This window comes from Tamandua tetradactyla, chromosome 18 (genome assembly GCF_023851605.1).
Source record: "Tamandua tetradactyla isolate mTamTet1 chromosome 18, mTamTet1.pri, whole genome shotgun sequence".
Taxonomy (NCBI): domain Eukaryota; kingdom Metazoa; phylum Chordata; class Mammalia; order Pilosa; family Myrmecophagidae; genus Tamandua; species Tamandua tetradactyla.
In genome coordinates, this window is record NC_135344.1 from 31,575,839 (window position 1) to 31,589,009 (window position 13,171).

At 36.1% G+C, this 13,171-nt stretch overlaps 1 protein-coding gene across 2 annotated transcripts in view; it reads right to left on the reverse strand.

Moving 5' to 3' along the window:
• SMAD4 (SMAD family member 4) overlaps window positions 1-13,171 on the reverse strand; it is a 78,498-nt gene that overhangs the window by 14,165 nt on the left and 51,162 nt on the right. For both annotated transcript variants that reach the window (XR_013165127.1, XM_077135450.1), the window contains exon 8: window positions 12,473-12,523. Coding sequence is in view for 1 of the 2 variants with exons in the window: in XM_077135450.1 (XP_076991565.1) it covers window positions 12,473-12,523 (51 nt within the window). In the remaining variant the exon portion in view is untranslated. The remainder of the gene's footprint in view (window positions 1-12,472; window positions 12,524-13,171) is intronic.

Here is a 13,171-nt window from a genome sequence, read left to right on the forward strand (position 1 = left end):
TTAAAGATATCACATTATACAAGAAACTTCAGCAAACTTAACTGGCAGATATATTGGCTTGAAGGATAACAAAAAGCAGTAATGGTATGCAAAGGATATCTCTAAACAATTTGTGCAAATGGCAAATTTTATTACAAACAATGAATGCACTGAAATCATGAAAGTTTACAATCCTGGGTAAAAATGATAAGATCCAAAATGCAAGCATTCTTAGTTCATACTGAAGGATACTATCCAGAAGTACAGCTCCTGGTAAACAATCTTTTTTCCACGTGAGTCAATTCAGGGAGGAAAAATGAAAGTTTTATAAACTCCATGTTTAAACAAGGAAATGCTTTATCATCACAAATTACAACCTCTGCAACCGCATTTAAACCATACTTCATTATTTCCCTGTCATCAAAGAAAACGGTTGTTTGCCTAATATTTCAGAAATCACACATCAAGCATGGTTAGATAAAGCTGCATCTCTGAACATATTTTATGAACTGATGAGCTAGTATTGGGAAGAAGAGTTTTAAGAAGCTTGAGGCTAAAAAGAAACTGTTACTACGGCAGACAGAGAGAGCTAAAGGTAACTTAAGAGGGTCCCAGAGAATCTGGTGGTATTGGGGACACAAAATACTTTGTGAAACACGTTCCAACTCTACTTTTGATTTGCTAAACAGTAAGAGGGGAACACTCTTACTTTAACAACAGGAGAAGCCAATAGCAAACACCCATTAAACCTTTCTGGATCTCTCTCTTTGCTCTTTTGCTCCAAGTATCAAATGTCACATAAGTGACAATCCTACAGCTTCTCAAAACTAGCATCATAACAGCAGGATGGACTTAATTCAGGAAGGCTTTCTAAATGTCCAAACTCATTTGAAACAGAGCAAAATTCTCTGACTTTGACATTTTTAGTTTCTTGTGAAAGTAAAATTAGTGAAGTCTCATAAACCCTATGGGTGGTCATCACTGGTCAATTGTAAACTGAGTCAACATGAATTTGTTTTTACAATTTAAGAATATTTTTTGTAATGGGAAAAAGTACTATTAAGCACATTTCTATTAAACGTCATTCAATTATAATGGAAAATGTAAGTCTCCAAAGCATCACCTTCATTCAATTCCTGAAATAAAAATATTCTTGAAAAAGTTAAAATTTTGGTTAACACATAAAAGAATCAATATAAATTATTCCAATTAGCAAACTAGAATGATCTGACTTCCTGAGAAGATGGTGGCTTAGTAAGACGCGCGGATCTTAGTTCCTCCTCCAGAACAGCTACTAGGGGAGTAGAAACGATACAGAACAGCTCCCGGAGCCACGACAGACATCAAAAAGACAGCGAACCCCATCCTGGAACGGCTGACTGGCTGAGAGAACCCGCTCCGGTGAGATCGCCGAGGGGCGCGGGGTTCCCCGGGCGGGGCGGCAAGCGGCCGGAGTCCCTCCCTTCCTCCTTCCCGGGCCAGCTGGCAGAATTGGGCAGGCGGTCCCCTCAGGCCGCGGCGGCTGGCGCCCCCACCAGGCGCGGCCCCCCGGACCAACTGAGAGAATTGGATCGGAAATCCCCAGGCCGCGGAGAATGGTGTCCGGGGGGGTCCCTTCCAAACACGTGACTCCCCGGTCCAGCTGGGAACGGTGCACTCTCCAGGGCCGCGGCGGCTGGCGCCCTCCCGCCACACTTGGCGCCCCAGGCCGACTAGGAAATTCGGACGAGCGCTCTCACGGGTTGCAGCGGCTTGCGACCCTCCCCACGTTCGGACCCCCGGGCCAGCTGGCACTCTTCCAAGCCGCTTCGGCTGGCGAACCCCCCCCCACGGCGAGAGTTTTCCAAAGTTAAAGGACCCAAAGCACCTTTTACTGGTGGGACCCGCAGACAAATGTGTGCCACGAGCGCCACCTACTGGGCAGGATAAGAAAAACAGAACCTAGAGATTTCACAGAAAAATCTTTCAACCTGTTGGGTCCAATACCCAGGGAAATCTGACTAAATGCCCAGACGCCAGCAGAAGATAACGGATCACGCTCAAAAAACTGCAAATATGGCCCAGTCAAAGAAACAAACCAATAGCTCAAATGAGATACAGGAGCTCAGACAACTAATTCTGAATATACGAACAGAAATGGAAAACCTCTTCAAAAACGAAATCGATAAATTGAGGGAGGACATAAAGAAGACATGGGCTGAACAAAAAGAAGAAACAGAAAAACTGAAAAAACAAATCACAGAACTTATGGAAGTGAAGGATAAAATAGAAAAGATGGAAAAAACAATGCATACCTACAATGATAGATTTAAAGAGACAGAAGACAGAATTAGTGATTTGGAGGATGGAACATCTGAATTCCAAAAAGAATCAGAAACTATCGAGAAAAGAATGGAAAAATTTGAACAGGGTATCAGGGAACTCAAGGACAATATGAACCGCACAAATATACGTGTTGTGGGTGTCCCAGAAGGAGAAGAGAAGGGAAAAGGAGGAGAAAAACTAATGGAAGAAATTATCACTGAAAATTTCCCAACTCTTATGAAAGACCTAAAATTACAGATCCAAGAAGTGCAGCGCACCCCAAAGAGATTAGACCCAAATAGGCGTTCTCCAAGACACTTACTAGTTAGAATGTCAGAGGTCAAAGAGAAAGAGAGGATCTTGAAAGCAGCAAGAGAAAAACAATCCATCACATACAAGGGAAACCCAGTAAGACTATGTGTAGATTTCTCAGCAGAAACCATGGAAGCTAGAAGACAGTGGGATGATATATTTAAATTACTAACAGAGAAAAACTGCCAACCAAGACTCCTATATCCAGCAAAATTGTCCTTCAAAAATGAGGGAGAAATTAAAAGTTTCTCAGACAAAAAGTCACTGAGAGAATTTGTGACCAAGAGACCAGCTCTGCAAGAAATACTAAAGAGAGCACCAGAGTCAGATACAAAAAGACAGAAGAAAGAGGTATGGAGAAGAGTGTAGAAAGAAGGAAAGTCAGATATGATATATATAATACAAAAGGCAACATGTCAGAGGAAAATATTATCCAAACAGTAATAACACTAAATGTTAATGGACTGAATTCCCCAATCAAAAGACATAGACTGGCAGAATGGATTAAAAAACAAGATCCTTCTATATGCTGTCTACAGGAAACACATCTTAGACCCAAAGATAAACACAGGTTGAAAGTGAAAGGTTGGGAAAAGATATTTCATGCAAATAACAACCAGAAAAGAGCAGGAGTGGCTATACTAATATCCAACAAATTAGACTTCAAATGTAAAACAGTTAAAAGAGACAAAGAAGGACACTATCTACTAATAAAAGGAACAATTAAACAAGAAGACATAACAATCATAAATATTTACGCACCGAACCAGAATGCCCCAAAATACGTGAGGAATACACTGCAAACACTGAAAAGGGAAATAGACACATCTACCATAATAGTTGGAGACTTCAATTCACCACTCTCATCAATGGACAGAACATCTAGACAGAGGATCAATAAAGAAATAGAGAATCTGAATATTACTATAAAGGAGCTAGACTTAACAGACATTTATAGGACATTACATCCCACAACAGCAGGATACACCTTTTTCTCAAGTGCTCATGGATCATTCTCAAAGATAGACCATATGCTGGGTCACAAAGCAAGTCTTAACAAATTTAAAAAGACTGAAATCATACACAACACTTTCTTGGATCATAAAGGAATGAAGTTGGAAATCAATAATAGGCAGAGAGCAAGAAAATTCACAAATATGTGGAGGCTCAACAACACACTCTTAAACAACGAGAGGGTCAAAGAAGAAATTACAAGAGAAATTAGAAATACCTCAAGGCGAATGAAAATGAAAACACAACATATCAAAACTTATGGGACGCAGCAAAGACAGTGCTAAGAAGGAAATTTATTGCCCTAAATGCCTATATCAGAAAAGAAGAAAAGGCAAAAATGCAGGAATTAACTGTCCACTTGGAAGAACTGGAGAAAGAACAGCAAACTAATCCCAAAGCAAGCAAAAGGAAAGAAATAACAAAGATTAGAGCAGAAATAAATGAAATTGAAAACATGAAAACAATAGAGAAAATCAATAAGACCAGAAGTTGGTTCTACGAGAAAATCAATAAGATTGATGGGCCCTTAGCAAGATTGAAAAAAGAAGAAGAGAGAGGATACAAATAAATAAGATCAGAAATGGAAGAGGAGACATAACCACTGACCTCACAGAAATAAAGGAGGTAATAACAGGATACTATGAACAACTTTACGCTAATAAATACAACAATTTAGATGAAATGGACGGATTCCTGGAAAGGCATGAACAACCAACTTTGACTCAAGAAGAAATAGATGACCCCAACAAACCAATCACAAGTAAAGAAATTGAATTAGTCATTCAAAAGCTTCCTAAAAATAAAAGTCCAGGACCAGACGGCTTCACATGTGAATTCTATCAAACATTCCAGAAGAATTAGTACCAACTCTCCTCAAACTCTTCAAAAAAATCGAAGTGGAGGGAAAAGTACCTAATTCATTCTATGAAGCCAAAATCACCCTCATACCAAAACCAGGCAAAGATATTACACAAAAAGAAAACTACAGACCAATCTCTCTAATGAATATAGATGCAAAAATCCTCAATAAAATTCTAGCAAATCGAATCCAACAACACATTAAAAGAATTATACATCATGACCAAGTAGGATTCATCCCAGGTATGCAAGGATGGTTCAACATAAGAAAATCAATTAATGTAATACATCATATCAACAAATCAAAAGCAGAAAAATCACATGATCATCTCAATTGATGCAGAGAAGGCATTTGACAAGATTCAACATCCTTTCCTGTTGAAAACACTTCAAAAGACAGGAATACAAGGGAACTTCCTGAAAATGATAGAGGGAATATAAGAAAAACCCACAGCTAATATCATCCTCAATGGGGAAAAATTGAAAACTTTCCCCCTAAGATCAGGAACAAGACAAGGATGTCCACTATCACCACTATTATTCAACATTGTGTTGGAGGTTCTAGCCAGAGCAATTAGACAAGAAAAAGAAATACAAGGCATCAAAATTGGAAAGGAAGAAGTAAAACTATCACTGTTTGCAGACGATATGATATTATACGTGAAAACCCGGAAAAATCCACAACAAAACTACTAGAGCTAATAAATGAGTACAGCAAAGTAGCAGGTTACAAGATCAACATTCAAAAATCTGTAGCATTTCTATACACTAGTAATGAACAAGCTGAGGGGGAAATCAAGAAACGAATTCCATTTACAATTGCAACTAAAAGAATAAAATACCTAGGAATAAATTTAACGAAAGAGACAAAAAACCTATATAAAGAAAACTACAAAAAACTGTTAAAAGAAATCATAGAAGACCTAAATAGATGGAAGGGCATACCGTGTTCATGGATTGGAAGACTAAATATAGTTATGATGTCAATCCTACCTAAATTGATTTACAGATTTAATGCAATACCATTCAAAATCCCAACAACTTATTTTTCGGAAACAGAAAAACCAATAAGCAAATTTATCTGGAAGGGCAGGGCGCCCCGAATTGCTAAAAACATCTTGAGGAAAAAAAACGAAGCTGGATGTCTTGCGCTGCCTGACTTTAAGGCATCTTATGAAGCCACAGTGGTCAAAAGAGCATGGTATTGGCATAAGATAGATATATCGAACAACGGAATCGAATAGAGTGCTCAGATATAGACCCTCTCATCTATGGACATTTGATCTTTGATAAGGCAGTCAAGCCAACTCACCTGGGACAGAACAGTCTCTTCAATAAATGGTGCCTAGAGAACTGGATATCCATATGCAAAAGAATGAAAGAAGACCCATATCTCACACCCTATACAAAAGTTAACTCAAAATGGATCAAAGATCTAAACATCAGGTCTAAGACCATAAAACAGTTAGAGGAAAATGTAGGGAGATATCTTATGAAACTTACAATTGGAGGCGGTTTTATGGACCTTAAACCTAAAGCAAGAGCACTGAAGAAGGAAATAAATAAATGGGAGCTCCTCAAAATTAAACACTTTTGTGCATCAAAGAACTTCATCAAGAAAGTAGAAAGACAGCCTACACAATGGGAGACAATATTTGGAAACGACATATCACATAAAGGTCTAGTAACCAGAATTTATAAAGAGATTGTTCAACTCAACAACAAAAAGAGAGCCAACCCAATTACAAAATGGGAAAAAGACTTGAACAGACACCTCTCAGAAGAGGAAATACAAATGGCCAAAAGGCACATGAAGAGATGCTCAGTGTCCCTGGCCATTAGAGAAATGCAAATCAAAACCACAATGAGATATCATCTCACACCCACCAGAATGGCCATTATCAACAAAACAGAAAATGACAAGTGCTGGAGAGGATGCGGAGAAAGAGGCACACTTATCCACTGTTGGTGGGAATGTCAAATGGTGCAACCACTGTGGAAGGCAGTTTGGCGATTCCTCAAAAAGCTGAATATAGTATTGCGATACGACCCAGCAATAGCACTGCTAGGTATCTACTCAAAGGACTTAAGGGCAAAGACACAAACGGACATTTGCACACCAATGTTTCAGCAGCATTATTTATAATTGCAAAGAGATGGAAACAGCCAAAATGTCCATCAACAGAGAAGTGGCTAAACAAACTGTGGTACATACATATGATGGAATATTATGCAGCTTTAAGACAGAATAAACTTATGAAGCAGGTAATAACATGGATGGATCTAGAGAACATTATGCTCAGTGAGTCTAGCCAAAAACTAAAGGACAAATACTGTATGGTTCCACTGATGTGAACCGACATTCGAGAATAAACTTGGAATATGTCATTGGTAACAGAGTTCAGCAGGAGTTAGAAACAGGGTAAGATAATGGGTAATTGGAGCTGAAGGGATACAGACTATGCAACAGGACTAGATACAAAAACTCAAAAATGGACAGCACAATAATACCTAATTGTAAAGTAATCTTGTTAAAACACTGAATGAAGCTGCATCTGAGCTATAGGCTTTTTTTTTTACTATTATTATTACTTTTATTTTTTTCTCTATATTAACATTCTATATCTTTTTCTGTTTTGTTGCTAGTTCTTCTATACCGATGCAAATGTACTAAGAAACGATGATCATGCATCTATGTGATGATGTTAAGAATTACTGATTGCATATGTAGAATGGTATGATTTCTAAATGTTGGGTTAATTTCTTTTTTTCCGTTAATTAATAAAAAAAAAAAAAAAAACTAGAATGATCTGCCCTGACAGAATTGTTTTTGAACACATGAAGGTACTCTCTTGAATGCTTGATAGTTCCAAAGCTCTAGAACACAACCTGAATTGGGAAATTTGTAGCTTTTAAATCTGATTCTGACTTGCCAAAACCTCAAAGACACTGAAAAAAAACCTTCATTTTAATCTGCAATCAATATATAATCTGATGAATGTATTAAGAAAGAACAAAATCAGAGTAAATCCATCAAAAAGAAATGATTAATCTTTTTCAAAAATATTTTTTCAACACTGTTTTCAAAGTTGAAGCAAAGAAATCACCTAGTGCCTATCAAAAATATTTAACACCAAGGTAATGACCAACACTAATTATTTTCCTTTTCTACAATTTACATTACCTCTCTCCTAAACATTTTCTCAACTATCTTCAAAATTTTTTCTCAAAATATATTTCACTACATATTACTGATTTTCATATATGAGGCATATGCTTACTTCCTGTCCAAATGGCCCCACGTCTCTGATAAAATATTTTAGAAATTCTTAATTGATCCTTAAATTGCTAAACTAATCTAACACCTAATCCAATTCTTTTTTCCCCACCTTGGTTTCTTTTATATTCAATCATTAAACAAGTAAAGCTGGCATGCAATCTAGTAATTGCAATTTAGTATGACTAGAAAGTACTATGTAGGGGGGCACAGGAGGTTAAGAAAGACTTTCCAACACTGATAGGAACTTCAAAGAATTCATTGCATTTAGAGGGGAAGAGCGCATGGTGTTCACAATCCAGAATCTAGCCTTCTGACATCTACATCCTTTTATAGTACCTACCATACAGAACAGGATATTGCAGAAATGATGATACAACTAGGTCTTAAAAGACACTCCCAGATGACATCTCTCAAGCTAGCTGCCACATTGTGAAGATACTCAATCAGCACTATGGAGGTGTTCACACTGAGAAAAACTGAAGCTTCCAGTCAGCATTAGCACTAACTTGCCAGGTATGTGAGCGAACTACTCTTTTAAAGCAAATCCTCCAGCCCCAGTAAAGCCTTCAGATGATGGCAGCCCCAAATGGACAACTCTCAAGGGACCTTGCACAAGAACCACCCAGCTAAGACACTCTCAGATCCCTGATCTACAGAAGCTAAATGAGATAATAAATGGTTATTGTTGTTGAACTCCACTAAGTCTTAGGGTAATCTATTATCCAGCAACTGATAACTAATAGGGTGCAAGATCTAAAAGACAAAAAAAAAAAAAGTACAGAGGTATGATACAGCCTAAGAAGTTAGGTAAATGGTTCAGGATAGTTAAAGCATAAAAAGGCGTACCAAGAAATGAGGCTAGACATCAAGGGATTGAGAAAACCTTCTCGACCAAAAGGGGTAAGAGTGAAATGAGACAAACTGTCAATGGCTGAGAGATTCCAAACAGAGTCAAGAGGTTATCCTGGAGGTTATTCTTAGGCATTAAGTAGATATCACCTTGTTATCCACGATGTAATGGAGAGGCTGGAGGGAACTGCCTGAAAATGTAGAGCTGTGTTCCAGGAGCCATGTTTCTTGATGATGATTGTATAATGATACAGCTTTCACAATGTGACTGTGTGACTGTGAAAACCTTGTGTCTGATCTTTTTATCTACCTTGTCGACAGATGAGTAGAACATATGGAATAAAAATAAATAATAAGGGGAACAAATGTTAAAATAAGTTTAGTTTGAAATGCTAGTGATCAATGAAAGGGTGAGGTAAGGGGTATGGTATGTAAAATTTTTTTTTCTGTTTTCGTTTTATTTTTCTGTTGTCTTTTTATTTATTTTTCTGAATTGATGCAAATGTTCTGGGAAATGATCATGATGATGAATATGCAAATATGTGATGATATTGTGAATTCCTGAGTGTACGTGTAGAGCAGAATGAGCACGTATTGGAAATGTTTGTGTTTCTTTCTGGTAATTTTTTTTAATTAATAAGAAATTAAAAAAAAAAAAAAAGAAATGAGGCTAGAGAGGTTGATGGGGACCAGGATCAGACACTTTTCTGCCCCAAAGTTCCATTTTATCCCATAGCCAAACAGTGTGCATGGGGGTGGGGAGTGGGAGGGAGGGTGGGTCATTGCAAGATCTTTCTTTCTTTTTTTTTGGTATGCTGTATGGCAGGTCACATTTCATTCTTTTTCCATGTGAGTATCCTGTTATAGCAGCATCATTTTTTTGTTGGTGGTGGTTGTTTTTTGTTGGGTTTTTGTTTGTTTGTTTTTGGAAAATGCATGGGCAGGAAATCAAACCCAGGTCTCCTGTATGCAGGTGAGAATTCTACCACTGAACTACCCCTATATCCCCCAAATAACAACCAGATTTAAATTCTAGAAGAAATACTCTGAGTAGCAGTAGAGATTAGTCAGTGGAGAAGGGAAGAGGGGAGTACTGGGGCTGGAAGCTCTCCTCATAGGGAGACCAGTTAAAATACTCTCGCAACAGTACAAGAGGAGAAATAAAGAACAGTTTTGCTCCTCTGGAGTCCGTTAGTATTCACAGCCAAAGACCATCTCAGTTCTAAACTGAATCCATTAAAAATGCATACATAACTTTGGATAATTACGTGGTATGTCAATATATAACAATTAAAAAAAATACTGTATACACAGAGCTAATCCTCAGCAACCATTCAGAGACCTCTCCAGGATCACTCTCATCACTAAAAGTCACTTCCTATTCTCTTATTCAAAGACAGAGGCTTTAATGCCAATGCAGGCTGTTACAAATGTCTATACTCAAAACTAGATGATGCTACTCCCTAAACATGAGGAGCCGATGGGCCTCAACATCAGTTCTACCGTGAAAGAATGAAGTAAATCAATGAGCCAAAGCCAATTACTGAATTCAGAATTGAGTCCAACTGACTAGCTAAATTCCACCATCACAACTCCACCATGCCATTCATTAGGTCCTTCTTCAGAGTCCTAATTACCCTTACTTCTGAGGCCATTTCTAACTAAACCATAGAATTCTAAAACCTCCAAGTTTCCAGTGGCCATTACAGAATCTCAGTGATGCTGCTTCAGTGTCAGCAACAATTCTCATTCTTGTTTCTCTAGATTTTCTCCTCTTATAACAATATATTTATTCACAAACACATAAAGATCCTGATATGATTATTCTATTCATATGATTCCAAAAACAAGCAAAACCAAACTACTAATCGAAATTGGTTAGGGATGCATTCATCACTTTAAAAGATTAAAGAAATGATATACATAAAATGTGGAATAAAGGTTACCCCAGGAAAAGAGGAGAGGAAAAGATTTTGAGACAAAATACATGAGGTGGGAGGGTTTTTGGGGTGCTTGAAATGTTTTAATTCTCAATCTGAGTGGGGGTTATACCAATGTTGACTTTAATATTATTCATTAGGCTGCATACTTGTTTTATGTATTTTTCTGTACTTACATTTCTCAATAAAAATGTTTCTAAAAAGGCAAGCCCCCCAACCCACAGAAAATGTTTAAAATCACAACAAATAAGCAAATACTGCATATAACTGGCAAACAAGTATATAACTAAAAAAATGTTTCTGCCTCACAAGTAGCATTTTTCTCCTAACCAAAAAACTATTATTTCGTTTCCTAAATCAGCAAAATATGTATTAAACTATCACGTCTACTGTTAATGAGCGGGTAAAACTGGTTCTCATATTCTGATGTTGTCATTATAAAACAATTTGGCCTTTTGATGCAGAAATTCTGTAAATCTCAAACTGAAGTATGAGAAAAGATAGAACCACAAAGAACTTTCCCTCAAAGCTATTGTTTTGCTTGTTTTTACGTTTTTTGTATAATATAACATATATACAAAGCAAAGAAAGAAAAAAGCAATAGCTTTCAAAGCACATTTCAACAAGTAGTTACAGTACAGATTCCAGAGTCTGTCATGGGCTACCATACGATCCTCTCAGATTTCTTCTTCTAGCTGCTCCAGAATACAGAAGGCTAGAACGCTTAAATATTTTATAATATCACAATCTATTTTTTCCTTTTTTTGTGAAAAGTATCAAATACACAAAAAAGCAATAAATTTCAAAGCACAGCACCACAATTAGCTGTAGAACGTTCAATGATTTTTTTTAAAACAGTTGGAAGAAAACCATTAAATTTTCTCAAATGGTTAAAAAATTGCACAGCTCTATTTGGGAAGCTATAAGTTATCCTTTAAATTGATCACTATGGGTCCTGTCACTTTAAATATATCTTTACTAAGAATATATACTAAAATATCCACATGTAAAATGATGTATATGGGATCTGCTTCAAAATAATATAGCAGGGGAAAGTAAGGGAGAGTATAAATGAAATAAGATTGGCCATTAGTTGATAATAGTTGAAACTGAAGGATGAGTGCACAGAAGATACCCTAAATTATTTTAGTACAGGTATATGTTTGAAATTCTTCATAATAAAGAAAATGAATTTTCTTTTCTTTATTATGAATTTATATACGAAAAATGAATTTATGCTTACAGAAAAATTAAGGTAATTAGTTGAAGTGATAATTTTGCATCTTTTTAAGCTAAGAAAAACATGAAGGAGTGGAGGGAAGAAAAAATAAAAATATTCAGTGTTATATAAGGTACTTAAGGTATATCTTTTACTATTTCCAAACTTTCTCTGTTTTATGACTTTTATAGCTTAAAAAATTACAAATTTTGAGTTGAGGAAACCTATTTAGCTATTTATTCTAAACACTATCTAATCAAATTGTTTCTAAATTCCAGTTAGCTTGCAAGATTCCTGAATCCATCTTCTAAGACATACAGAGAATTACTTTTTTCATCATCTTAAGAGTCTTCCTTTGTTTTTTTAAGCAACAGTTTTATAGCTATTCTATTTTGAAAACTAGCTTTCTTCTGCTGCACACATTTATGTATTTCATTCTGAAACCAGAATTTCAACACTTTATATTTTAGCTGAAAACACAATTTTTGTCTTGTCTTTTTTTTTCAGAGACTGTTAAAATGAATTAAATATAAACAGTCTACATGTGACCATATCAGCTACTCTTAAACTGCTGATAAATTCATGTCATAATGAGTATTGTATTTATTTGAAAAGTTATGTTACCCTGTATTATATTAAAACCTATGTGTATATACATGTTTCAGTTACCATAAAGAAAACCTAAATATAGGAAAGCAACTTTAGAAGTACACTTACCAGGATGATTGGAAATGGGAGGCTGGAATGCAAGCTCATTGTGAACTGGCCCTAAAGAAAAGACAATAAAAATCCCATTTTTATTTATTAAAAGTTTTCTAATGCCAAAACTTTTAATAAACTTTATTAAAATATAATTATCCTATATGAGGAGTTGTTAGATAATGTTTATGAAATGCCTAAGAACTTAGAAGCTTAGTTTAGATTATTTTATGATTAGTATAATAAGCAAATACTCTTGTATTACTTTTGTGGATATTTCATTAAAAAAAAAAGAGAGAAGGAAAGGAAGCATTTGAGCCCTATGCACCAGGCACTGGTACAATTTATAAACAGTTTTGCATGAAATATTTTATGCAGATTATATGTAACATGTAATACAGTGCAACTTATTAACACAATGTATAATAATTCAAATTGTTAGGTCCATTTCTAAATACAAGTATTTATGGACTATTAAATGAAGGATATTTACATAATCGAAAAGTAACTAACAACTGACAGCTTATGTGTTAAGACATTGTGCTAAACGCTGTGATAATGAATTATCACATTGACTTTTCACAATATTCCTTGAGGCAGATACTAATATTATTACCCTTGGGGCTTAGAAAGTCGTCATACAGCTATTTAAGGGTCCAACTCCAGCATTCTTAACCACTATGCTGGCCCAGGCAACCATTAAAAATTCTATTCTCT